Consider the following 26832-nt stretch of genomic DNA (forward strand, 5'->3'; position numbering starts at 1 on the left):
CGACCACTGCATTAACTTGTACGATCCACCGAGATCTGTGGTCGGCTGCAAATGTTAATATTTAAAAAAAAGTCAATCTAAAACATGGTTTTAGCTTAACTTTTAATTGTTTTTGTTTGTTTTTTTCTTGTATCTGTTTTACATTCTCTGCTGTTATTTGATATGATTTGAATTGTAGGTGGGCAGTGTTTAGGTCGGGCAGCACGGTGAGTCCTGAGTAGTCTTGGGTTCAATCCCGGGCTCGGGATCTTTCTGTGTGGAGTTTGCATGTTCTCCCCGTGACTGCGTGGGTTCCCTTCGGGTACTCCGGCTTCCTCCCACCTGCAAAGACATGCACCTGGGGATAAGTTGATTGGCAACACTAAATTGGCCCTAGTGTGTGAATGTGAGTGTGAAAGTTGTCTGTCTATCTGTGTTGGCCCTGCGATGAGGTGGCGACTTGTCCAGGGTGTACCCCGCATTCCGCCCGATTGTAGCTGAGATAGGCTCCAGCGCCCCCCGCGACCCCAAAAGTAAATCAGCCACATGGATGGACAGTGTTTAGGTCAATTCTGTTGATTAATGTGAATTATATGTAAATCACTATGTGCTACTTGTACCAGTGCTGTTCAAATACATTTGGACTGACCGATCCACAGCAGTGTCTCCAAATGGAACACATCATATTACACCCATTGATATTGCTTTACTATGTACAGTATGTTTGAAAATAATCCATTCATCCATCCATTTTCCTACCGCGGGGGTGCTGGAGCCTATCCCAGCTGCATTCGGGCGGAAGGCGGGGTACACCCTGGACAAGTCACCATCTCATCGCAGGGCCAACACAGATAGACAGACAACATTCACACACTAAGGACAATCTAGTGTTGCCAATTAACCTACCGTTTTAGGTAAAAATATGCAATAGCATGCAGTGTTTTTTAGTCAGAAATTGTGTTTTTTTATACATAAGGTTTTTTGTTTACAGTATCTGGTGCCAACTCAATGGTCGTATTTAAATTGACTACATTATGAGACGAACAAGACGTTTTCAATAAATATCTACATGCCTGTATCTTTTACATTCAATTTTTGGTTGCATTTACATTAAAAAATAAAGATTTTCGAGATTGGTTTAACATTTTGTAAAGTCCATGTCATATGTTGTCAGTTTCCATTCAAATTTATTTTTAATAACATCGCCCTCCTCTGACTCTCACCGTTGCACTTTGCGTCAAGGTGTCAACCTCCCGTTTGCATAAGTCACTTTACAATGGTGTCATAAAGGAGATTACATCACTTTGCTTTTAAATTTACTAGGTGTCACTCCTTTTTTCATATTAGTGTGCATTTTTTTAACATACGTCTTCAAACTCAACGTGATCATCTGGGGAAAATTACCGCATTTTGGATTATGGACGACTAATAAATACAGAAAAATATTTTTGTGTTGCCAAAAAACACGTAAACAATATTTAAGCTTTTAAAAATATATATATATGTATATATATATGTCTATCTGTTAATGATTTGTTGTTTTTGTATGGTGAAGGAACATGTAGAATTTAAGAAGGGTTAAGTTGCAGTAAAAACTACAACTCCCATAGGTGTGCAAGCGCAGCCGGATATTCGTTTGCACAAATTTGGCGCTGCTCTATCCGGGTACTTCATTCGCTTCTTCCTTTCGCGCCGGGTAACCGGAGAGCTGTGCGTCCATGTGCGCAGTGCCTGAGAACTGATAAGACATCTGAAATTGCCTACATCCCGAGCCGTTAGCAAGTTTTCGCGATGGATCCAGAGGTTTTGGTCGAGGCCCTGCGGGGCACCATGGACCCCAATCTGCGAGAGGCAGCGGAAAGAAAACTTACCGAGGTGAGGCTCAAAGTTAGGCTTCATGTTGAGCTCTTTAATGGGTGACGGCAGTTGTGGCGCGGTCTTGCATCGGGCCTCGTTCGCTCACAACATCAAGATGGTGCCACCGCGCATTCTAGCTACCGTGACTGTTGACGTGCCAAAAGCCCACTCTTTGGTTGGCGGGCTGCTTCTCCCACCACAAACATGGTGACATTTTACCTCCATGTCGTTGTAATAATCACGTTAGCTGGACTCCACGGCTATTGCTAGCTCAGTAAGCCAGCTGTGTGGCTAATGCTAACCTAGCTACCTCGTCGTGTCTCCCCCGAAAGAGAGATTAAGCCACTTAACCACACGCCCACGGTGGAAGTGAAAGCTAAATTAACCCAATGTGAAATATGGTGATGGTATGACCTGAGCTATTTGGCACATTAAATGCAGACAATAACCCATTTCAGCCATAGCTAACAGATAGCTAAGTTAGAAGGAGGTTACTTGTTGGCTGGGCTCTGCTACACATAGCTGCTGCTCACGTGTCACTGACAAGCCTGGATGCAATGACTTGTCGTTTCAACAGCAAAATATACTTTTATTCCTTAACTACAGCCTACCTTTTCTCTACCACCCTAACTACAACGGCAACAATGCATGTCATTTTTTGGTCATTTATTTCAGTACATTAATATGTCCGAATAGTTCCAAGTTAGCTACAATGTGTTGGTTAAGTAGTTGTGTTTTCGCGAAATCTGTGTGGTTTTACGTCGTATTCTCGCTGTCAGTGCTTTAAACAAGTGTCAACATTTTTGTCATTCACATATGTAACATTTGACTTACGTTTGGGCGATTGCGTGACTAAGCGGGAGGGTTACCACGGTTTTAAACATCCATCCATCCATCCATTTTCTACCGCTTGTCCCGTTCGAGGTCGCGGGGGGGTGCTTGAGCCTATCCCAGCAGGCGGGGTACTCCCTGGACAAGTCGCCTCCACATCACAGAGCCAACACAGATAGACAGACAAGATTCACACTCACACATGTCATGCAAATTCTGATTTTGATGACGTTATAATTTTAAAATGTGTAAAGGTACACTGCAAATTTTGTAATTTATAGTTAATACTAAGACTGGGTGATGTGGCTGAAAACTATATAACAATTATACGATTTTTATACGAAGGTCCTGGGTTCAATCCCGGGCTCGGGATCTTTCAGTGTGGAGTTTGCATGTTCTCCCTGTGACTGCGTGGGTTCCCTCCGGGTACTCCGGCTTCCTCCCACTTCCAAAGACGCACCTGGGGATAGGTTGATTGGCCCCTAGTGTGTGAATGTGAGTGTGAATGTTGTCTGTCTATCTGTGTTGTCCCTGCGATGAGGTGGCGACTTGTCCAGGGTGTACCCCGCCTTCCGCCCGAATGCAGCTGAGATATGCTCCAGCACCCCCCGCGACCCTGAAAGGGACAAGCGGTAGAAAATGGATGGATGGATAGATGGGTTGATATTGATAATTAATGATGTGGAAAATATGGACCAGGAGAAATGTATATTAAATGTTAACATTTTTATTTCAAATGCAACTTTTCTTATATTCCCCTCAGCTATCAAGGCTGAAAGGAAAGGAAATGTCAACACAACCATGGAAAACACTTAAAAATCACAAACACTTAACAATAACATCTTTAAATTAAGGTGAAAACATAAGGAATATGTAAGAAATGCTTAAGTGTAACAAAATAGTGCAAAAAAGTAAACATAGAGAAACCTGAGAAATTCATTTTTTGCAGGTTTACTGCCAGGAAGGTACGTTGTCAGGTATTTTTATTTATGAAAATGAATTTGTTATGCAGTATTTATTTAAGTGTTATTAGACCAAATTATTATTTTAAAGTAGGACATTTGTTATATTTTGTTGTTTCCCGATTTTATTTATTCAGTCCTGCAGTTTTAGTTCCGTACATCCGAATAGGGAACAGACAAGGATTGGAAAGAAAAGATGAGCGTGGAGAAGGACTACTGTCCGTTGGGAAAAATCCCAAAAATTGCCACACTGTCGAGGTGACTTTTCCTCTTTTGTTGACAATATCTTCGCTCTCTGCAGCACACATTTTTAGTTACTCTTCTCACTACATGCAGCGTATCAACGACAAGATGGCACAACCAGACTTGATGGTTGATACCCTTATGCGATTAGCTGTTTAGCGTGCGCCTCTCATTGCTCACTTCCTGATTTGCTAGGTTACCAGATTGCAAGTGCCTTTGTTCATGCAACCACCCAGGCTTCATTATTTCCAGTTTCTTTCGACGACAAAAAAAAAAAAATCTTTCGACCCCCCCCCCCCCAAAAAAATCAAACATTATATCAAAGGCATTTTTATGTATATGGATTACGTGTCATCGCGATATATATTGAAATTGTGTTTATCGGCCTAGCCCGATTTAATACTAACTTTGAGCTTTGCGCTCTCCTATTATCTTTGCATAGTGTTACTGTCATATTATGAGTTTTTTATTTACCGGTATAATGTCAAATACTAATGATTGTGTATGAATCACTGTTGCATCGCTGTGCTTGTGAAAATTTCAGCTAGCAGGAGTGTCAAATTTTTCATTGTGCTTGTGGGAATCCCATACTGTACTTGTCAAGTTGTGCAGAGAGTGAAAAACATGTCTGGGGGAGGATGGAGTCCTTCTGCTCAAGTACACAGTTTCTAAATACAGATCTATGCTTAGCCATGGGCTGTTTTTTTGTTGTGGAAAATGGCCAGGTAGGGATTGAACAAGTACTGTTGTGTTGAAATGTAGAACATGCACTATTCATATTAACCAGAAGTGTAACAATATTTAGGTAGGAACTTAAGTTAGTTAAGTTTAACTCCTTATTCCAACATTTTTTTTAAATGATGTTCTTTTAATGAAAAATGTTTTTTAAACTGTATTGGCCTCCAAATATCAACAAGTGGAATGTATTAATCTATAGAATATATTATAACCAAGAATATTTTTTAATTCAAATAGAACTAAACAAATGTTTTGGTGTATTTTTAGGTTCTTTAAAAAAAAGTTATGCTGTGCCTAACGTTTACATTTCTGATTTGCAGTGTCACACACAGGTAAACTTTTTGTCCACTCTGTTGCGCGTCACAATGACTGATCAGCTGGATTTGCCTGTCAGGCAAGCGGGTGAGTGTCAATTGGTATATTTAATGCTACGCTGTTTTTTAAAATTGTTTAGTATTCTCATGGTCCATTGGGTTTGCTGTGTAGTAAAGTTAAGACAGAAGATAAAACAGATGAGGCATGTCAGGTGACATTGTATTTTTGGGTTTGTTTTAAGGCAAGTATAGTGATTAATGTGAAGCCCTCAAAGTCATCTACCTCATTTGTTCATAAAGGAAAATAATCATACCTAAAACGTTTAACTACAATAATTGGTTCCACAGTTAAACACTTACCTACCAAAACATGAATTAACTTAACTTTAAAAAATTCTAGCTTACGGTGGGTGACCTGTGTATGTGAGGGGGAGGTATAGAGAGAGATGGCTCATAGAAACAATGACACTGGAAGAGAGAAGGGCACAGAGAACATGAGGTTTTGCAATCATTTAAAACTGAAAAAGACAAAAATTGTGGTGAAATGTTTGCAGTGTCAAAGAGAACTGTCATTTTACAACAGTACTCCCATCAATTATACAACATTACCAGAAATCATCCTTGTATATATAAGTGCAGCAAACAAGCCGAAATGGGCAAGTCTGTTCGCAGCTAACGCCGTCTGATGCGTGTCATGCATAACAAATGTTTTATTTAAACACAGTTGAGGACATGTTAGCATCTACAGTTTGAATGTTAGTGCTAACAAATTGTTAATCAAACACCCTCCAATTAATACCTTTTTGAATGTGTTTATTTTAAATGGTTGACTACATTGTCACTAAATTGATCATACTTTATTAGTCTTTGTTTAGTTTAGTTCTTTTATTATCTTTTACATGGTTCATGTTCATCTGGCAGCATGGTTTTTCTTATTTTTATTTATCATGTAAGTAATATATAGTGATGCACCTGTTGTACAAGTGCATTTTAAATGTTATGTGCATTTATAGGACACAATAATAAAGGGCATTAGAAAAATATTTTAATTTTAAACATTTTCCCAAAGTCGCATAGAGGCTAAAAAGTGTTAAAATCAATTTGTCGACTAATCAAAGAATTTAATCAATAGATTACTCGATTACTAAAATAATCGGTTGCTGCAGCCCTACATACAAGTGAGAGAAACAAGGTAACCACTCTTTAATAAGATGAAATCAAATTACTGGTGATCTGTGATACCACTGATTTTCTTTCTGATCCGATTCCGACTAAAATTCAGGCTGGTATCTCCTCTGACACAATCCATTTCCCCGGTTTACACACACATTTTTTCCTGAGAGAACTCTCCTGAAGGAATCAATAAAGTACTATCTATCTACATCATCAATATCCAATTAACACGTTTTTGGTATATCTAAATAATTAGTTATTTAATCACATTTAGAGTACATCAATATGTTTGTTTCAGTACCGGTACTCAAATATTTATACATAGGGTTTGACTATAGCCGATTGTGTCTGCCTCCTAACTTGTTTTTTCCCTGTTTTTAATTAAGGTGTGATTTACCTTAAAAACATGGTAACCCAGCACTGGTGCGATGGAGAGGCTTCTTCCACAGAAACACCCGCCAATAAAATCCCAGATGAGGACCGGCAGTTTATTCGAGATTCTATAGTGGAGGCCATCATCCACTCACCTGAGCGCATTAGGTGACCACACACACGTCTCCCATGTGTTTAAGTGAAAAAAGTTGCTCAGCTGCAGATTTTGGCTGTGCTGCATTGTTCCACTCAACTTATAGGGGAACTGCACTTTTTGTGGAATTGTGCCTATCATTCACAATCCCTATGTAAAACAAGAGAACATATCTCTTTTGTTTTGTGCATTTTTAGGGCTGGGCGGTATACTGATATCATGAGTTATACAAGTATATTTTACAAACCCCGTTTCCATATGAGTTGGGAAATTGTGTTAGATGTAAATATAAACGGAATACAATGATTTGCAAATCATTTTCAACCCATATTCAGTTGAATATGCTACAAAGACAACATATTTGATGTTCAAACTGAACTTTTTTTTTTTTGCTAATAATCATTAACTTTAGAATTTGATGCCAGCAACACGTGACAAAGAAGTTGGGAAAGGTGGCAATAAATACTGATAAAGTTGAGGAATGCTCATCAAACACTTATTTGGAACATCCCACAGGTGTGCAGGCTAATTAGGAACATGTGGGTGCCATGATTGGGTATAAAAACAGCTTCCCAAAAATGCTCAGTCTTTCACAAGAAAGGATGGGGCGAGGTACACCCCCTTTGTCCACAAATGCGTTAGTCAAATAGTCAAACAGTTTAAGAACAACGAATCTCAAAGTGCAATTGCAAGAAATTTAGGGATTTCAACATCTACGGTCCATAATGGACCAAAAGGTTCAGAGAATCTGGAGAAATCACTCCACGTAAGCGGTATGGCCGGAAACCAACATTGAATGACCGTGACCTTCGATCCCTCAGACGGCACTGTATCAAAAACCGACATCAATCTCTAAAGGATATGACCACATGGGCTCAGGAACACTTCAGAAAACCACTGTCACTAAATACAGTTCGTCGCTACATCTGTAAGTGTAAGTTAAAGCTCTACTATTCAAAGCGAAAGCCATTTATCAACAACATCCCGGAATGCGGCCGGCTTCTCTGGGCCCAAGATCATCTAAGATGGACTCATGCAAAGTGGAAAAGTGTTCTGTGGTCTAACGAGTCCACAATTCAAATTGTTTTTGGAAATATTCGACATCGTGTCATCCGGACCAAAGGGGAAGCGAACCATCCAGACTGTTATTGACGCAAAGTTCAAATGCCAGCATCTGTAATGGTATGGGGATGCATTAGTGCCCAAGGCATGGGTAACTTACACATCTGTGAAGGCACCATTAATGCTGAAAGGTACATACAGGTTTTGGAACAACATATGCTGCCATCTAAGCACCGTCTTTTTCATGGACGCCCCTGTTTATTTCAGCAAGACAATGCCAAGCCACATTCAGCACGTGTTACAACAGCGTGGCTTCGTAAAAAAAGAGTGCGGGTACTTTCCTGGTCCGCCTGCAGTCCAGATCTGTCTCATCGAAAATGTGTGGCGCATTATAAAAAGTTAAAGTACCAATGATTGTCACACACACTAGGTGTGGCGAGATTATTCTCTGCATTTGACCCATAACCCTTGATCACCCCCTGGGAGGTGAGGGGAGCAGTGGGCAGCAGCGGTGGCCGCGCCCGGGAATCATTTTGGTGATTTAACCCCCAATTCCAACCCTTGATGCTGAGTGCCAAGCAGGGAGGTAATGGGTCCCATTTTTATAGTCTTTGGTATGACTCGGCCGGGGTTTGGAAGTGTAAAATACGACAGCGGAGACCCCTGACTGGTGAATGACTGAAGCTCTACATAAAACAAGAATGGGAAAGAATTCCGCTTTCAAAGCTTCAACAATTAGTTTCCTCAGTTCCCAATTGTGAACGAAAAAAAGGTGATGTAACACAGTGGTGAACATGCCCTTTCCCAACTACTTTGGCACGTGTTGCAGCCATGAAATTCTAAGTTAATTATTTGCAAAAAAAAAAAAGTTTATGAGTTTGAACATCAAATATCTTGTCTTTGTAGTGCATTCAATTGAATATGGGTTGAAAAGCATTTGCAAATCATTGTATTCCGTTTATATTTACATCCAACACAATTTCCCAACTCGTATGGAAACGGTTTGTAGAAAGGGGTTTGTATTTGAGACAATACCACCATACCGATGTATAATATCTTTTGATGCTGCCTGTGGTATTTAGGCCAGCCGTTTATTTACACTTCATTCAATTTCTGCACCTTGGCATTCAGAGCACTGGGCAGAAATCATATTGCGTCAACACCCGCCGCGGTCCCATCCACTCACCTGTGGGCATCAAGTGATCACACACACTTCTCCCATGTGTTTAAGTGAAAAAAGTTGCGCAACTGCAGATTTAGGATGCACCGCATTCTTCCACTGAAATTATAGGGGAACTGCACTTTTTGTGCAGTTTTGCCTATCATTCACAATCCCTATGTAAAACAAGAGCACATATGTCTTGTTTTTAATGCATTCATAGGGCTGGGCGGTATACTGATATTACGAGTTATACAGGTTTATTCTAGAATGTATTTGAGACAATACCACCATACGATATAATATCTTTAATAATAATAAAAATGGATTAGATTTATATAGCGCTTTTCTATTGACTAGATATTCAAAGCGATCACAGAGAAGTGAGAACCGTATTCATTCACTCCACATTCACACTTGGGTGGTGGTAAAGCGTGGCTGCCAATTTGCGCCTACGCCCCCTCTGACCACCACCTATCACTCATTCACCAGTGTGAGCGGCACTGGGAGCAAGGGTTAAGTGTCTTGCCCAAGGACACTAGCAGTAACTTGGATGGCCAGAGATGGCGATCGAACCTGGAACCCTCAAGTTGCTGGTACGGCCGTTCTACCCGCCACGGCGTCTTTGGATGCCGCCTTTGATAGTTACTCCAGCCTTTCATACGTGCTTCATTCAATTTCTTCACTTTGACATTCAGAGCACTGCGGTCCTTTGGTAGGCTGTGTTTTAATTGTGCATGTATGTATATATAGGGCTGAGCAATATGGCCTTTTATTAATATCTCGATATTTTTTGTCACGATACACGATATATATCTCGCTATTTTTCCTTAGCCTTGAATGAACACTTGATGCACATAATCACAGCAGTATGATGATTAGTTGGGTCTACATTAAAACATTCTTGTTCATACTGCATTAGTATATGCTCATTTTAAACTTTCATGCAGAGAGGGAAATCACAACTAAGTCAATTTACCAAAACTGTATTTGTTAAACAGTTATTAAGCAATGGCACAAACATTCATGTCATTTCCAAAATAGAAAGTGCAAGATTGTCAGAGACATTTTAAAACAAGCTATTAGTGCACTTTTGTGCATGATGTCACTAAGCTGACATATCAAAACAACAATAAATTAAAGTGCACTTTTTGTACAGAACGCCACTACAATATTTTAAAACAAATAAAGTGCACTTTTGTGCATGATGTCACACAAGATATTTCAATAACTGTCCAAAAAAAATTAGCTGCATAATAGGAAATCAAATAGTGTATGTCCTTCGCTATGTGGTAGGTTCCTGCGGACGTTATCTCCTTCTGTTGTTGACTATTTTTTTCATACGGTGTTGATGTGGAAATGGAAGACGCCAGTCTCAATTGGGTCAGTGCTGGTTGCTCCGGCATTTTGTTGGTGTGACACCGAACGGAGATGTTGACATGCGGAGTTTCAAGCAATCTTCATTCTCTAGCGGGTGACCTTTCAAATGATGCTACAAATTAGTAGTGGTGCTAAGTTGCCAACGCTTTTGCCCCATACTTGTTCAACATCTTTGTGCTTGAAGCCAAACCACCACCAGACGATGGACTCCGTGTTGTTTTTCTTGGGAATTATTTCTTCCTTCATTTACCAGATTCGCATCTTCTCTCTCTCGTATTACCACTCGCACCTCTTCGCTAGCATCACAGCTAACGTTACCCCTGCTGCTACCTGTTTGCTCCGCGAGAGCGTATGACGTTGCACGCGCGTCAGTATGTGACGTATGTAAGAAGGTGCGCTTGTTTTAAGTCTGAGAAGGAGAGACAAGAAAGAGTGAAGAAAAGCCTGTAGGGTAATGCCCGCAGCTAAAAGCAACTGCGTGAGAACGTATACTCGAATATCACGATATAGTCATTTTCTATATCACACAGAGACAAACCCGCAATCAATCAATCAATCAATCAATGTTCATTTATATAGCCCTAAATCACAAGTGTCTCAAAGGGCTGCACAAGCCACAACGACATCCTCGGTACAGAGCCACCATAAGGGCAAGGAAAAACTCACCCCCGTGTGACGTCGTTGTGAATGACTATGAGAAACCTTGGAGCGGACCGCATATGTGGGTAAGATAGAAAAATATTATTTCTATGTAAAATAAATAACTTAGCTGTGCAAATAATACAAAATGTATCAAACTCCGATAAAAAAATACATTTGCAGGCAGGCTCTTTTCAATTCCCAGTCGACGATGTAATGGACTGTCGCACACGTACGGTTCTGGTCAGCACCAAGTGACCTTACTTAATTGTGAGGCTATGATCTTGCGGCATACATTTTTGGCAGCATTTCTAAAGAAGAGAATCCCTCTGCCATCTTCCACTAGTTTTTTTAATATTTAAATCGCCCGCTTGAAAATTCCCCGTTCTCTTTTCCAACTCTTGCATCGTCATTAGGGATGTCTGTTGTTATTTCCTTTCCTGGTTCGATGACCTGCCTTGTCTTGCCTCTGATTGGCCTGCCCCTAATGGTTTGCCCTAATCTCAACCAATCGTGACTCATCATAGTAAACAACCAACCAATCATGGATGTTCTTATACGTGCAAGTACGTCTTGGAAGGGTTTAGTAGCCTATGGAGTGTTGAGAGGTAGTGGGAAGCCGGGGAGAATCAAGTAAAACAACAAATAAGCGGTATTTGGTCATTTTAACGTCAAATAAATTATATCGATATTACGATATTTCCTTTATTCATATCATTTTAAAAAATATATCGATATATTGCCCAGCCCTAATCTACAGACACACATACTTGAGTGTATGGCCATACTTTTATCTAACTGACCATTCTTTTAAAAAATCCAAACATATACACACTTTAGATTTAAGATTGGGGGGTGCATTGTTTGTAAAAATCTTTCGGTGCTGTTTGCCATGCTGGATGGTTATTTAAATGTTTAAGTTTGAAGCAAAGATTGTAATACTTTAATGCCACCTTTTGTTTTAGCCATTCTTCCTCTCCACACTGTTTTTGCTTGTATGTCCAGCTGTCTGTGCGTGCTGACACACTCAACATCATGCACCTCAGCTCTGTACTTCATTGCCGCACGGCAGCTTGCAGATGGAAAAAAAGTACCGGTATTTTTTAAATGAAATATAGAATCGTCTATTATTCATTAGTACCGTGGTACTTCATTAGTACCAGTATACCATACAACGCTAACATACTCGTAACAAAATATACAAATCTACTGATATTTATTTTCTTAACTATAATTTGAGTACAAATACGCTATAATTCTGACTAGGGATGTCCAATAATGGCTTTTTGCTGATATCCGATATTCCGATATTGTCCAACTCTTTAATTACCGATACCGATATCAACCGATACCGATATCAACCGATATATACAGTTGTGGAATTAACACATTATTATGCCTAATTTGGAAAACCAGGTATGGTGACGATAAAGTACTTTAAAAATAATAATAATAAAATAAGATAAATAAATTAAGAACATTTTCTTGAATAAAAAAGAAAGTAAAACAATATAAAAACAGTTACATAGAAACTAGTAATTAATGAAAATTAGTAAAATTAACTGTTAAAGGTTAGTACTATTAGTGGAACAGCAGCACGCACAATCATGTGTGCTTACGGACTGTATCCCTTGCAGACTGTATTGATATATAATGTAGGAACCAGAATATTAATAACAGAAAGAAACAACCCTTTTGTGTGTAAATGGGGGATGGAGGTTTTTTGGGTTGGTGCACTAATTGTAAGTGTATCTTGTGTTTTTTATGTTTATTTAATAAAAAAAATCTAAAACAAAAAAATGATACCGATAATAAAAAAACGATACCGATAATTTCCGATATTACATTATAACGCATTTATTGGCCGATATCATCGGACATCTCTAATTCTGACCCATGCAAACAATTAAATCATTGCAAGGATGATTGATTGATATTTACACTTTTCCATTATTTCGTTGATAAATCCATCCATCCATTTTCTACCGCTTGTCCCTTATGGGGTCGCGGGGGGTGCTGGAGCCTATCTCAGCTGCACTCGGGCGGAAGGCGGGGTACACCCTGGACAAGACGCCACCTCATCACAGTTCGTTGATAAATAATCAACTCAAAATTTTTGATTATCCATCCATCCATTTTCTACCGCGTATTCCCTTCGGGGTCGCGGGGGGTGCTGGAGCCTATCTCAGCTACAATCAGGCGGAAGGCGGGGTACACCTTGGACAAGTCGCCAACTCATAGCAGAAATTTCTGATTATGATTTCATAAAATGAAAAAAAACATGTCCAACACAACATATATAAATGATGCCAATAGAACAAAGCTAATACGATTCTACATTGCTGTTTAAAGCAAAACAAGTAGTTTGTTGTTGCTTGACAAAAATACAATAATTTTCCCTGACAGAAATAAAGTACTAGCGCAATAAATCCCCGCCGTTTATAACGGCAACATTTATTTGTAGAACATAAATAATTTAGGGTTCAAATGATAAGTTGCATTTTTCTCCACTAAAAAATCATAAAAGTGAATTACCAGTTACCTTTGCCTCCAGATGAATCCTGGATTCAAACAATTACTTAGTTTTGTCTTCAAGTTATTTTGCCCATTGGTCTTTTCTTTAAAACTATTGCCTCTTATCAAACGCATTCTCATCAGTCCTTTGTGGTTTTACGTTTGATGCGGTCGCCGCTATTAACGCTATGTCTCAGCTTTACTTAAGTTTATTTTAAGGTAACTTATCAGATGTTGTTGTGTTGAAGCTCGTCTTTAACTTTCACTGTTTAATTACTAGAGAATACAAACTACGAATGAAATGTCTTCTGACATGCTAAAGAAAGCCCACAACAATAACTGCGGCGTTATGATGCTATTCTCTAAAAAAAAAACTCTGTACACATGCTATGCATGCAGGCGGCAGCACAAACCACAACCGAGACCGACAACAAGCAAGGAGATAAGCCTTTTATGTATTTTCGGCTCATTTTGGTGGTAGATTTTTCATTATCCGAATTATCAATCAGCATCATAATTGCTGTTATTGGTCAGTAACTTTCAGCCACCTAAAATATTGTGTCACCCTGGAAGAAACACTTTGACCCTTGTTCTGACATCGAACCTAATTAAATTTGTCAGCCTCTGAACACTCACCATTATATTGACATCTGTTTTTGGATCTGACAGGGTCCAGTTGACAACTTGTATCCACCACATGATCAAGCATGACTACCCCGCCAAGTGGACAACCATCGTGGACAAGATCGGCTTTTACTTGCAGTCCGACAACAGTGGAGGATGGCTGGGCATTTTGCTCTGCCTTTACCAGCTAGTCAAAAACTATGAGTAAGTCAAGGATTTCATGAGAAATGTGTCCTCCAGTAATACCGCCACCCTAATGCTTACCTCTCCTCTGTATGTAACAGATACAAGAAGCCAGAAGAGCGTCAGCCTTTGGTGGCCGCCATGCACATTTTCATGCCTATGTTGAAAGACCGTTTCATTCAGCTTCTCCCCGACCACTCTACTGACTCTGTTCTCATACAGAAACAGATCTTCAAAATCCTCTATGCTCTTTTCCAGGTAATACCACAAACCTTGTTATATTTGGAATACTTCATTAAAGGGGAACTGCATTTTTGGGCATTTAGCCTAATATTCCTAATCCCTATGTGAGACAAGCACACATGTTTTTCTCTTTTTTTGTGTATTCTAAATCGCATAATGTGGCTAACAGTGTAGTTAAGGGCGAATTCATCTATTCGCTTATAAAGCCCTCTAATAACATCCAAAAACCGCCAACGATACTCTAGTTACATGTTGTGACTCGAATATTAACCAAGTAATGCCAACATTGATTTTATAAGAGCCAAGTTGAGAAACTACTTTTAGTGGCGCCTTGATGACCGAGCGGTAATTAACAACTGTGGCTATTGACATACTGAGCCGGTGAGCTGCTGCATCACTTCTGAGTTGGTAAGAGTTGGTACTAGATTATGCAGGTTGGGGTCTTAAAAGTCATATATCCAACAATTTGAATTTAGGCCTAAAAATGTCTAACATTCTCCAAAAATGTCATAAAAGGTGCTAAATACGATTTTGAAAGGTCTTAAAAATCTTATTACCGTTACTTTTATTAAAAACATGCATAAACTTCGGTCTTGCTTTTAAGTGTTTAGATTTATGAGGAAGCTACAACATAACTACAAAACGGAACCAAAGTAGGCTACGTCTGCTGCTCGGTCAGAATCTATAGCGCATCACTAGCAAGAGCGCTGTGCATGCAGCGTGTTAAAGTTTAGTATAGCAGCGGAGAAAACGTAACGAAAGCCCACAGCAAAGCAACGATTTGTGGCTCCAGAACGATCAATTTAATGCATAGTTGAAGCTGGTATATGGAAACGTAAGTTTTTAAGACCCAAATGTGGAGCCATCGAGGAGGGAAGTGTTTGTAAACATTGCGGTGAATATCTGTTGGCCCTGCGACGAGGTGGCGACTTGTCCAGGGTGTACCCCGCTTGCCGCCCGAATGCAGCTGAGATAGGCTCCAGCGACCCATAAAGGGACAAGTGGTAGAAAATGGATGGATGGATGAAATGATAATGTAAAAGTGAAAAATCTGGGAAAAGTCAGTGTCAAAAGATGCTGAAACGCCACAAACGCTTGAACAACGAAACAAAGATCAACTTAAAGGGGAACTGCACTGGAATTTTGCCTATCGTTCACAATCATTATTAAAGACATGTCGATGGATGTATTTAAAAAACATTTTTTTTATGCATTCTAAATATTAAATGTAAATAAAAGGAAATAAAAGTTTGCTTACAGCAAAGCCAATGGGAGCTCCACTATTCTGCCCATAAAGTCTTGATGAATAACCATTCAAAAAGCGCCAACTATATTCAATTTACATTTCGTGACGTGAATATTAACTAAATGTTAGTGATATTGTCTTTGTAAGTGCTAAGTTTTATTATTAATTTTATGATAACAAACGGCACAATTCCAACAGGTCTCTCTCGGGTGACTGAACTTCTCACCCTATCTCTAAGGGAGATGCCAGCCACCCTTCTGAGGAAACTCATTTCGGCCGCTCGTATCCGCTATCTTATTATCCGGTCATGACCCACACTTCATGACCATAGGTGAGAGTAGGAATGTAGATAGCTCGGTAGACCGAAAGGTTTGCCTTCTGGCTCAGCTCTCGTTTCGTCACAACAGTGCGGCAGAGAGACTGCAGTACTTCCCCAGCTGCGCCGATTCTCTGGCTGATTTCCTTCTCCATCTTTCCCTCACTCGTGAACAAGACCCAGAGATACTTAAACTCCTCCACCTGGTACATAGTATCGTTCTCTACATGGACTGTACAAACCATCAGTTTCCTGCTGAGAATCGTGGCATGGCCACATATTTGGAGATGCTGATCCTTATTCCAGCCGCTGAACACTCTGCTGCGAACCGATCCAGTGAGAGCTGAAGATCACGAACCGATGGTGCCATCAGGACCACATCATCTGCAAACAGCTTGACGCAATTCTTAGCCCCCGAGACGTATACCATGGGTGTAAAACTCTGGCCCACGGGCCAAATTTGGCCCGCCGTGTAATTGCACTTGGCCCTTGAGGCGATATCAAAGTAACACTAAAGCTGGCCCGCTGATTATATATCGCGGCGGTGCCGCGGTAACACCGCATTCACCGCTAATTGTAATACTTGCCAACCCTCCCGAGAGTCTTCCAAACTTCAGCGCCCCTCCCGATAATCGTCAGGTCTGCTTTTCAGTCAGTCAGAGTGCTGGCCCAGTCACATAATATGTGCGGCTTCTGCACGCACACACAATTGAATGCGACGCATAATTAATCAACAGCGATACAGGTTACACTGAGGGTAGCCGAATAAAAAACTTCAACATTGTTAGAAATATACCCAACACTGTGAACCCACACCAAACAAGAATGACAAACACATTTCGGGAGAACATCCGCACCGTAACACAACAGAACAAATACCCATAACCCTTTGCAGCACTAACTCTTCCGGGACGCTACAAGGTGGGTGTGTGTGGGGGGGAGGTTTGGTGGTAGCGGGAGTGTATTTTGTAGTGTCCCGCTGTTGATGAAGTATGCGTTGCATTCACTCGTGTGTGCGTACAAAAGCCGCACATATCTTGTGACTGGGCCTGAACGATGTTAGAATGGATGAAAAGCGGACGTGACGATAGCTCGTAGAGTACGTTAAAGGCAGTGCATTTAGGGCACGCCCCAAGACTGGTCCGGGTGGACGAGATATAATGACTGTTGAACACCTTCGTTCGATAATGAAGGTTGCCTCAGCTCAAAGCCTGAACCCCGACATTAATGAACTAGCATCCAAGAAAAGAGGCCAGGTATCTGGCTTGGGCACATCAGATTAGATCAGTGTGTTGCAAACTGAGCAGTTTAAAGTCCTGAATGGTTGTTTTATTCATTGTTATTTTATTTTCAAATTTATTAGCCTGTGGGAAAAGTTAATGTTGATATTTACCTCAGAAGGCTGCAAATAGAAAAGAGGCATTCAATTTTTATTTAAATTGTATTTGATATGCCATTGATATTTTTTAATTATTCTTATTTGAAACTCGATTTTGCATGTCATAAAGTTATATAAGCCTTGCTTGTTCAATATTCAATGCAAAACTTGTTTGGGTCCCTATTAAAAGGTTAATTTGTTCAACCTTGGCCCGCGGCTTTGTTCAGTTTTAAATTTTGGCCCACTCTGTATTTGAGTTTGACACCCCTGACGTATACCCTCGCCGCCATGGTCACGACTCTGCCTAGAAATCCTGTCCATGAAAATCACAAATAGGATAGGTGACAGAGCTGAAAACTGAAAACTTGTGCACCGCAAAAACACTTTGATCACCGAAAACCACGCTACCAAAACCAGATGTAAACACAACGCACACCATTTGTTTGGAGCGTTGTCGGCATGTCTGTGATGTGGATGGGATTTTTATATATATATATATATATATATATATATATATATATATATAGCTGATATACCCGCGTGGTCAGCTATCTACAAAATGTGCAAATATTAAAATGACAGTCACGGCTTTAAAAAAGAGAAAGTCCAACTACAGCAAAGCAAGTGTGATGTCATGCTAGCTTCACCCTCTTTAGTCAGGGACATCGAGGGACAGAAGTAGACTCTAAACAAGTACATTCTATACCAGAAGAAGATGCTAGATTTATTGCTAGTTGTTTTTCATTTAAAAAAAAGTCATTAAATGTCTGTAAACACTTAAAAAATATTAACAAAGTACCTTGTACAAAAAGCAGCAACAATTGAAATTATGACAAAAGGGTAAAAAAAATATGTTTAATACTAATTAATAGAAACGTATTTGTTTTAAATGTACAGTTGTGGTCAAAAGTTTACATACACTTGTGAAGGACATAATGTCATGGCTGTCTTGAGTTTCCAATAATTTCTACAACTCTTATTTTGTTGTGATAGAGGGATTGGAGCACATACTTGTTTGTCAGCAACATACATTATCAATTTTGGTGATGTAGAAAAGTTACAATCAAATTAGCTTCATGGCATGGCCTCTTAACTTCATGTGAGTGATTATGATTGACAACTTCTCTGAGCCCATTTTAATAGGGCTCATGTGAAGCAGTCATTAGACTCGGTTACAAACGCGACAATGGGGAAAGTCAAAGGAACTCAGCACAGATCTGAAAAAACGAATCATTGACTTGAACAAGTAAGGAAAGTCACTTGGAGCTATTTTAAAGCAGCTTAAGGTCCCAAGAACAACTGTGCAGAAAATTGTTTCTAAGTATAGAGTGCATGGCACAGTTTTGTTACTGCCATGATCAGAAAGAAAACGCAAGCTACCACCTGCTGCTGAGAAAATTGGTCAGAATGATCAAAGAGTCAACCAAGAACCACCAAAAAGCAGGTCTGCAATGAATTGGAATCTGCTGGAACACAGGTGTCAGTGTCCACAGTCTAGCGTGTTTTGCATCGCCATGGACTCAGAGGCTACTATGCAAGAAGGAAGCCCTTGCTCCAGAAGCGATCACATGGACAAAGATAAGACCTTCCGGAGGAAAGTTCTGTGGTCAGATGAAACAAAAATTGAGCTGTTTGGCCACAATACCCAGCAATATCAGGCTAGAATTAAGGTTTAAAAATGGCCTTCCCAAAGTCCTGACTTAAACCACATTGAGAACATGTGGACAATGCTGAAGAAACAAGTCCATGTCAAAAAAACAACAAATTTAGCGAAACCAATTTTGTCAAGAGGAGTGGTCAAAAATTCAACCAGAAGCTTGTGGATGGCTACCAAAAGCGCCTTACTGCAGTAAAACTTGCAAAGAGACATGTAACCAAATCATCATCGGCGGTCACTCGAAGCGAGTATGAGGATCCTCCTGGTAGGGGGGTATCCCTTTATAGAGGATGCCTGTGCGTGACTTTGTTTAACGTGGGGAGACTGGTGCACAGACAGTTACCACATGATCCTTGACAGATCAGGTACAGGGTCCAGTGGCATGGAGTCCAAGACGACTGGGGACCTTTTTCTGCTGCAGCCTTCATCCGCCATCCCAGCCGTTGTGATGCTCCATAGGGTTAGCAATCATCCTCCGCCTGTTCCACCGTTGAGGTCTTGGGTCGTTATTTCCCCATAACTGGGCCCACATGGATGTGGGTGTGCCTTCTTCCGCCATCGCAGCCGTTGTGGTTGTTCTTACATCTACCGTCTTCCGCCTGCTCCGCCGTTGAGGTCTTCACCGTATCCCTGGCTGGGGTCAGTCAGGTAATAGGCCTTTGCCAAGGGCCACCAGGGGTAACAGTAGTAAAGGTGCTAACCTCCTAGTGCCCCAAGACCCCAATCGCTCTGCACTTAGTTTTTTTACAACTTTGTGCAGATATACCAGTAGTACTTGAGATGTTTTTATCCGTTTGCTCAATTCTGACAGCCAGCAAAAGATTGCAAAGGTTAACAGTCCCTTTCACAGACAATATAATGTCAGTTGTGCTTTCCTCTACCATTGCTGAAGTTCTGGTTGTTGTTACATAAAAACACTTGATATGAAGCACCTTTTACAAAAAAAACTATTCTATGGCAAATCTGAAAAATGACTGGTATGTGTCCCAATATTTTTTCAATTACCGTAGATTACATTAGAGAGGCTCCTGGTGTATTACCGTAGTTGCTTTAACAATTTTGTTTTCCCAATGTGAAAGAGCAGGATAAAGCATAATTTCATTTACTTAAAATTAATTCTGGTCCTCTGATTTTTCTTTGTCTTTGTACTTTTTTGTCGGTATGGATGTGAAATGGTCCTAAAATATATTCACTATGGTCTCTAACTTCAATAGTAGAAGGTTGGTGTTATAAACTGAAAAGTTGGTCAACATTGACATTCAATTCATAACCGGAAGACATCGAGAAGTAGACGAGACAATATGCTTATTTGCTTTCGGCATTTTTTACCTGAGGATTATGATGCACATCTAAATGGGTAACACAAGTCTTGCTTTTAATTAGGGCTGTCAAGTGTTTAATTTTTTTGATCAGATTAATCACACTCTTGAGCCACAGGTTATTTTTCACTTGCATATTTAAGATTTGCTGAAGAAATATCCCAATATTTGGATACAAATGCATTTTGGTTGTTAGAATGTAATCCTAGCACATTTTCTAAATGTTTCATTTACCTGCAAGTCATTAATTTGCTTAAAACCTGGTGACCGTAAGTATAGTAAGAATTAAGTGCATCTTTTCAAAGTATTTTTTAATAATATAGCAAACAAGGTATGGATAATAAACACACAAATAACTTTACATTTGCATTTACTCTTCCTTTAAAAAAAGAAAGACAATGATATTTGCATCCTTTATATGCAATAAAAATAAGCTCAGTCCAATTAAACATCTTGAATACATTGTATTTTACAGCCTCTTAATTGTTTAAAATGGGTACAGGAGATAGCCAGTTATGTATACAGTGTCAGGCAGCTGACATTTACTGTGGGAATGTCAGAAAATAACATTTGTCTGTTGTGACAATTGTCAACTTCGTCCATCCTAGTCCATTGTAGATCACTTGAGGTGCTCCATCAGACATATTGATGTTAGCCCAGTTCGCTTACGTATGTTGAAGCGGAAACAGCTGGGGGAGTTGTGTATGAAACAAGCCCAGCTTCCTCATGAAGATGACATGATGTCAGTTAAGGACTACATGCCTACAGAATGGCGAAGTTTGGGCCTCCAGAACTGCTTCATTTGCCGTATGGAGGCAGCGCTTATCATGCTTTTAACCCTTATTAAACCTTTTTGTATACAGTTTGGAAGCCGCAGCCGAAGAAAAGAAACAGACGCAGCAATGTATCGATGACTGCAAAGTTATTGAGTTCATTTTTATTTACCGGTCGATTTGATAGACTTAATATAAGTGCAGTTCTACAATTGTATAAAAAAGATATATATATCTCTAATATCTGTAATTAATTTCTTTTTGACATTTAAGGCCTTCATTTTCACAATTTATTTAATGACTTAATGCTTTTAATGTTTTATCCAAAGTTCCATCTGAGTTTGTTTTGAAGTGAAATTGGCCGCTTCTCATCACTCATCTTTGCACTGTGTAACATAAGGCACCGCCTTCCAGGTTTAGGTGCTATCATTACAAAAGGTGTGATTAATTTTGATTCATTTATAATAACGCAATCATTTTTTTAAATGAATCACATGCGTTAACGCGTTAATGTTGACCGCCCTAGTTTAAATGTATAATCTTCCCATCAGTCTGCATCCCAGTGAGAGCAGACACTATACAGCAAGTGATTGTTTTATTATGTTTTTAGTTTGCATTTCTTGTTCAGCACTTAGCATTGCTGCTACATGATGCCGATTATTTCACTTTAGTATGATCTGCTTATGACTTCGCTTCTAAAACTTGTAGCTCATCCTTATTTTTCATGCTTAATATCATACGGTTCTGGATCATCATTTGTCCCAAAGTAGTAATTTTTGGCTCTCATGAAGTCTGCCATAATGCGTAGTACCGTAGTTGATTTTAAGGAATTAGCGAAAGTGAAATCAATTTGTCTACAAAATCCTTGAAATGACCAAAATACGTAAATATTACATCTTATTATGATTTTGCCTGTTCCTATATTACAAAATACTTACAGCATGTATATAACACTTAAAGGCTTTAGGATATTTTTCAGAGCACTTCATAGGTGGAATGCAGTAGCTATTTTACGATTTACATGGCATAAAAACACGTGTCTCACACAAGGATTGCGAACGATAGGCAACAGCCCTAAAAAGTTATTTTTTTTTAAATGTTAGTATTCAGATAATATACATTTACTATTTGATAACAAATAGCATTCTGACTGAAATGTCTGCCCATTAATGTATTAAAACACCTGCACATGAGCTTATTTTTTAAATGTATGTTTTCTCTACTACTTCTGCTATTACCAGCATATTTTTGAGAGCTCTAAAGTGCTCTGTATTTATGACAAACACAAATCAGGTAAAATGTGAGGCTTTTTTTTCTGCTCTTGTGTGCACAGTATAACCTCCCCTTAGAACTCATCAACAGACAGAACTTGACAGAATGGATGGAGATCATCAAGACAGTAGTAGACAGAGATGTCCCCCCGGTGAGAATTTGATCCAAATATGTTGCACCAAGAATGACAATTATCTTTTGTGCACTGTTTTATTCTGTATAATGCACTGACTGGATTGATGTTTTCGGTTCAGGAGACAATGCAAGTTGATGAAGAGGAGCGACCCGAACTTCCCTGGTGGAAGTGTAAGAAGTGGGCTCTACACATCTTGGCTCGGCTATTTGAGAGGTACAGATCCAATTAAGAGTATTCTGTCATTAAGGTCTTGTAGCATGTCACTTTCAAATGTTAAACCCTTCCTGCAGATATGGAAGCCCAGGCAACACAACCAAAGAGTACACAGAGTTTGCTGATCTTTTCCTAAAGGAATATGCAGTACCAGCACAGCAGGTATGGCTTAGGAACTGTGATGTAAACAGTAATTTTCCAGTTAAATGCCAGCGTCCAAATGTAATAGTTTTCTTTTTTGTCTGCTTTTAGGTGCTGCTTAAAGTCTTATATCAGTATAAGGAACAGCAATATGTGGCTCCTAGAGTCCTCCAGCAAACACTCAATTACGTCAACCAGGGGATTGCTCATGCTCTCACATGGAAAAACCTCAAACCACACATTCAGGTACCAAACCAGGGACTTTATTAGGCTAGTACGCAAGTCACTACCCATGTGACGTTTTCAATCTGTCTTAGCTCTTTGGTGGGTGCTCACTGGGACACTTGCAATTATTTGCCAAAATGCTATAGGCAGTGTACTTCTGAGAGGAAGGAGCCACAACTCTCACTGACTAGCTTCCTGTGTATAGTAATAGTAAACAGTGGAGACTGAAACTTCATCCAGATCGTTGTTGAAGCTGGAACTAGTCACTCGTCACTTTTATTGTACATGTTGCTTCAAAACCACCTATTTTTATAATCTTCATATTTGCAAATATATTTTTTGCTGAGATCCTCAATAGTGCTTTTGCAGGAGGTAAATACAAATGATTTGCTAAAAAAGCAACCAATCACAGAGTGTATAGAGGCCCTCAGACGTTCATTGTGAAGCCTGCAAGTTCTTGACAAATTTGACTCACGGGTGAGAAGGAAACCGTTTTTGTAGCTAAAAATACTGGCTCCCAAAGTAACCGACTTGTAGGGCAATCTGTTATTAATACAATAATTTATTGTTGCAAATTAATACTTGTTGCCACTGTAATATAAACCATTTGGCCTGTAATATGTTATTGTAATGCTATATAAATCTATTTCTACTTGATGAATTAACCCAACCTTTAAAATGTTGTTTGATAAATGCACCAAGAATGAGCCAAAATTAATACCTGTAATGTTAGTTTCTTTGCCACCTTCTATGTTCTTTCTCTATACTGACTGCTCTTGTCTTTCATCTTTCCATTAGGGCATCATTCAAGGTGTGGTTTTCCCCCTCATGTGTTACACAGACAGTGATGAGGAACGCTGGCAAGAAGACCCCTATGAGTACATTCGCATGAAGTTCGGTAAGCAAAAGATACCACAAAATTATAACTCTAAATCAATTTAGTGAATCGGACAGAAATATTTGTACCTTCGGTCCACTTCAGATGTATTCGAGGACTTCATTTCTCCTACGACAGCTGCCCAGACGCTCCTCTTTACTGCCTGTAACAAAAGAAAGGAGGTTTGGTGATTTGCCCTTTACTGACAATTGCGTTGATCTCTGTGAATGTTCAATACTTCGAAGAGTTAAATAAAACTCATTGAGCCCATTGGTAGTCTGAGTTACATTTTTAAGGCTATTATTGTATCTGTCCTATTATGTTTAGGTGCTTCAAAAGACAATGGGCTTCTGCTACCAGATTCTAACTGATCCTGCCACTGACCCCCGGAAAAAAGATGGGGGCCTCCACATGATAGGATCTCTGGCTGAGATCCTGCTCAAGGTAATCGACCTCTTAACCCATATATTAAGATGAATCGCACTGAAAATATCTTTACCAGGTGTTCTTTAGTTGGCACTACTTTTGAAAATGTTTAGTTATAATGGTGAAGCAATGTGGTCCCAAAACCCCTGGAATTTGCATACCCTACCTAAGTGGACAGGAAACATATTTTGAAGCTTGTGGCTTTCCGTAACACAATGATTTATTTCTTCACATAGAAAAAAATTTATAAGGACCAGATGGAGTTCATGCTGCAGAATCACGTCTTCCCCCTATTCCGTAATGAACTGGGCTACATGAGAGCCAGAGTAAGTGATAATTGTATCGATTGTACAACGGTTCTCAATCTAAATTGAATTACCACTCTCGCTACATTTTTTATGTAATGACATAGTAATCTGGTCTCGGCCAATTTTTCCCATTTTTTTTAAACTAAATGCCAAACATTTTTTTAGGCATGCTGGGTGCTTCAGTATTTCTGTGAGGTGAAATTCAAAAGTGACCAGAACCTGCAAACTGCTTTGGAGCTTACCCGCATCTGTCTAATCAATGACAATGAGATGCCTGTGAAGGTTGAGGCTGCCATTGCTCTGCAGGTTCTCATCAGCAACCAGGAGAAAGGTGATGAAAAAAATATTGCTCATAATTTTCTGGTTCTGTGACTCATGTATAATTAAGGAGTCATTTAAGCCCTCTTGACCTATGGGATGTGTTTTTCGTTTACCTCAGCCAAAGAATACATCACCCCTTTTATTCGGCCAGTGATGCAAGCTTTGCTGCATATTGTCAGGGAGACTGAAAACGATGATCTTACCAATGTCATACAGAAGATGATCTGTGAATACAGTGAAGAGGTGACTCCCATCGCAGTGGAGATGACGCAGCATTTGGTGAGAAAATTCTTTATGCAATGTGTTAGACATTTTATGTGACGAAACCTTCTTTAAAACACTTGAGTGATTGGGGAATAAAAGGAGGTTTATGCTCAGGCTTTTTTTTTATTTTAAAGCTGTTCCTCTGTTGGAGTTTGAATAGCCATCACTCACTGCCTCCTGAAAGGCGCAATCACAATCCTCCCTTTACTTTGACAGGCTATGACGTTCAACCAGGTGATTCAGACGGGGCCTGATGAGGAAGGAGGAGATGACAAGGCTGTTACAGCTATGGGCATCCTCAACACCATCGACACATTGTTAAGTGTGGTGGAGGACCACAAAGAGGTGATCAGCACCCTGAAAAGGGTGCCCCACACACACACGAAGTGCGCACACATACAAAGCTGACCATCCCAGTACCACTTTCTCCTGTCGCCTCTCTGCCAACACACTTCAGCCAGCCACCAGCTCCATAGAACATGCGCTGCTCTAGCCATGTTTTGAAACACCCAGACTAAGGCAGGAGCAAAAATAATGCTGCTGCCACTGTGCAGCATTATTGTTGCACAGTGGCGAGGAGCAACAATAATGGCATTTGTCCAAAGCCAAATGCCATTTAATGTGACTACCTCCATTTGCAAAACATCTTCAAAACACTGTCACCCTTTTGTAAACCCCTTTTTTATCAACAATGGAATAAATTAGGCCATTTTTAAGAAACTTCCTACAATTACATTTACATGCAATTGTAAGGACCGTAATCTCCGAACTATAAGCCACTACATTTTCCTAGGCTTTGAACTCTCCGGCTTATAAAACGGTTCGGCTAATTTATTAGTTTTTTTTCTTTGCTGACAGTCATAAAGCGAATAGCTTTAAAAAAACAAAACAAATTATACTGAATAGGTGTGTTATTGTTTGTGCTATGGTGCCATATTTTGGACCAGTTCGTTCACTGCAGGTGCAGCTTTGCCGCATTGCCCTTCTGTTTGAACTGAGCCTTCAACCGGAAGTAGAAGTCGTGTTCCGTCTTCTAGCTGATAGCGTTTTTACTCGTATGGATTCTTCATCAATTCATGTAGCGTTTTTAATTTTTACAGTAGAACTAAACCAATTCTTACTTACTAGACTGTCCCATGTGTGATGTCTGTAGAAGGGTTTAATACATATTTGTACGTGCTATCGTAATGTAATGAAGCTAGCATTGTTAGCACTAGCTAATATGCTAACACGCTTACGAGTGTCCTTGTTAGTATTATCTTATGATGGCATCCTTTTTGTATTGTTTCAGTTTTGTAAAATTCACCAAAACATCACTGTGAACTTTTTGAGTCTGTTTAGCTGATTGAGGCGCCAGCTTGTGCAGCTAGTCGGTCCATGACGATGACCTCAGTTTTGTTTGATCAGCCGTTTTACTGCCGTGTTAGACACCGTATGGAAAGAATTAAGGTATGTAAATAAACATTTACAAAATCTTTCTGTGTAAATAACTTACTTCACAATGTATATCTGCAGCTTATAGTCCGGTGCGGC

The 26832-nt window shown here is 39.7% G+C and overlaps 1 protein-coding gene across 1 annotated transcript in view; it reads left to right on the forward strand.

Moving 5' to 3' along the window:
* Positions 1 to 1413: 1413 nt before the first annotated feature.
* The window catches only part of ipo7 (importin 7), a 42448-nt gene continuing 17029 nt past the window's right edge, over positions 1414 to 26832 (forward strand). Inside the window, exons 1-16 of the mRNA XM_061963984.1 lie at positions 1414 to 1854; positions 4931 to 5012; positions 6484 to 6637; positions 14047 to 14205; positions 14286 to 14442; positions 22450 to 22539; positions 22643 to 22737; positions 22815 to 22899; positions 22990 to 23124; positions 23902 to 24001; positions 24086 to 24162; positions 24308 to 24424; positions 24643 to 24732; positions 24880 to 25045; positions 25154 to 25314; positions 25516 to 25644. Coding sequence (XP_061819968.1) covers positions 1771 to 1854; positions 4931 to 5012; positions 6484 to 6637; positions 14047 to 14205; positions 14286 to 14442; positions 22450 to 22539; positions 22643 to 22737; positions 22815 to 22899; positions 22990 to 23124; positions 23902 to 24001; positions 24086 to 24162; positions 24308 to 24424; positions 24643 to 24732; positions 24880 to 25045; positions 25154 to 25314; positions 25516 to 25644 — 1881 coding nt within the window. The 5' untranslated portion in view covers positions 1414 to 1770. The remainder of the gene's footprint in view (positions 1855 to 4930; positions 5013 to 6483; positions 6638 to 14046; positions 14206 to 14285; positions 14443 to 22449; positions 22540 to 22642; positions 22738 to 22814; positions 22900 to 22989; positions 23125 to 23901; positions 24002 to 24085; positions 24163 to 24307; positions 24425 to 24642; positions 24733 to 24879; positions 25046 to 25153; positions 25315 to 25515; positions 25645 to 26832) is intronic.

Source organism: Nerophis lumbriciformis, linkage group LG06 (assembly GCF_033978685.3).
Source record: "Nerophis lumbriciformis linkage group LG06, RoL_Nlum_v2.1, whole genome shotgun sequence".
NCBI classification, from domain to species: Eukaryota; Metazoa; Chordata; class Actinopteri; order Syngnathiformes; family Syngnathidae; genus Nerophis; species Nerophis lumbriciformis.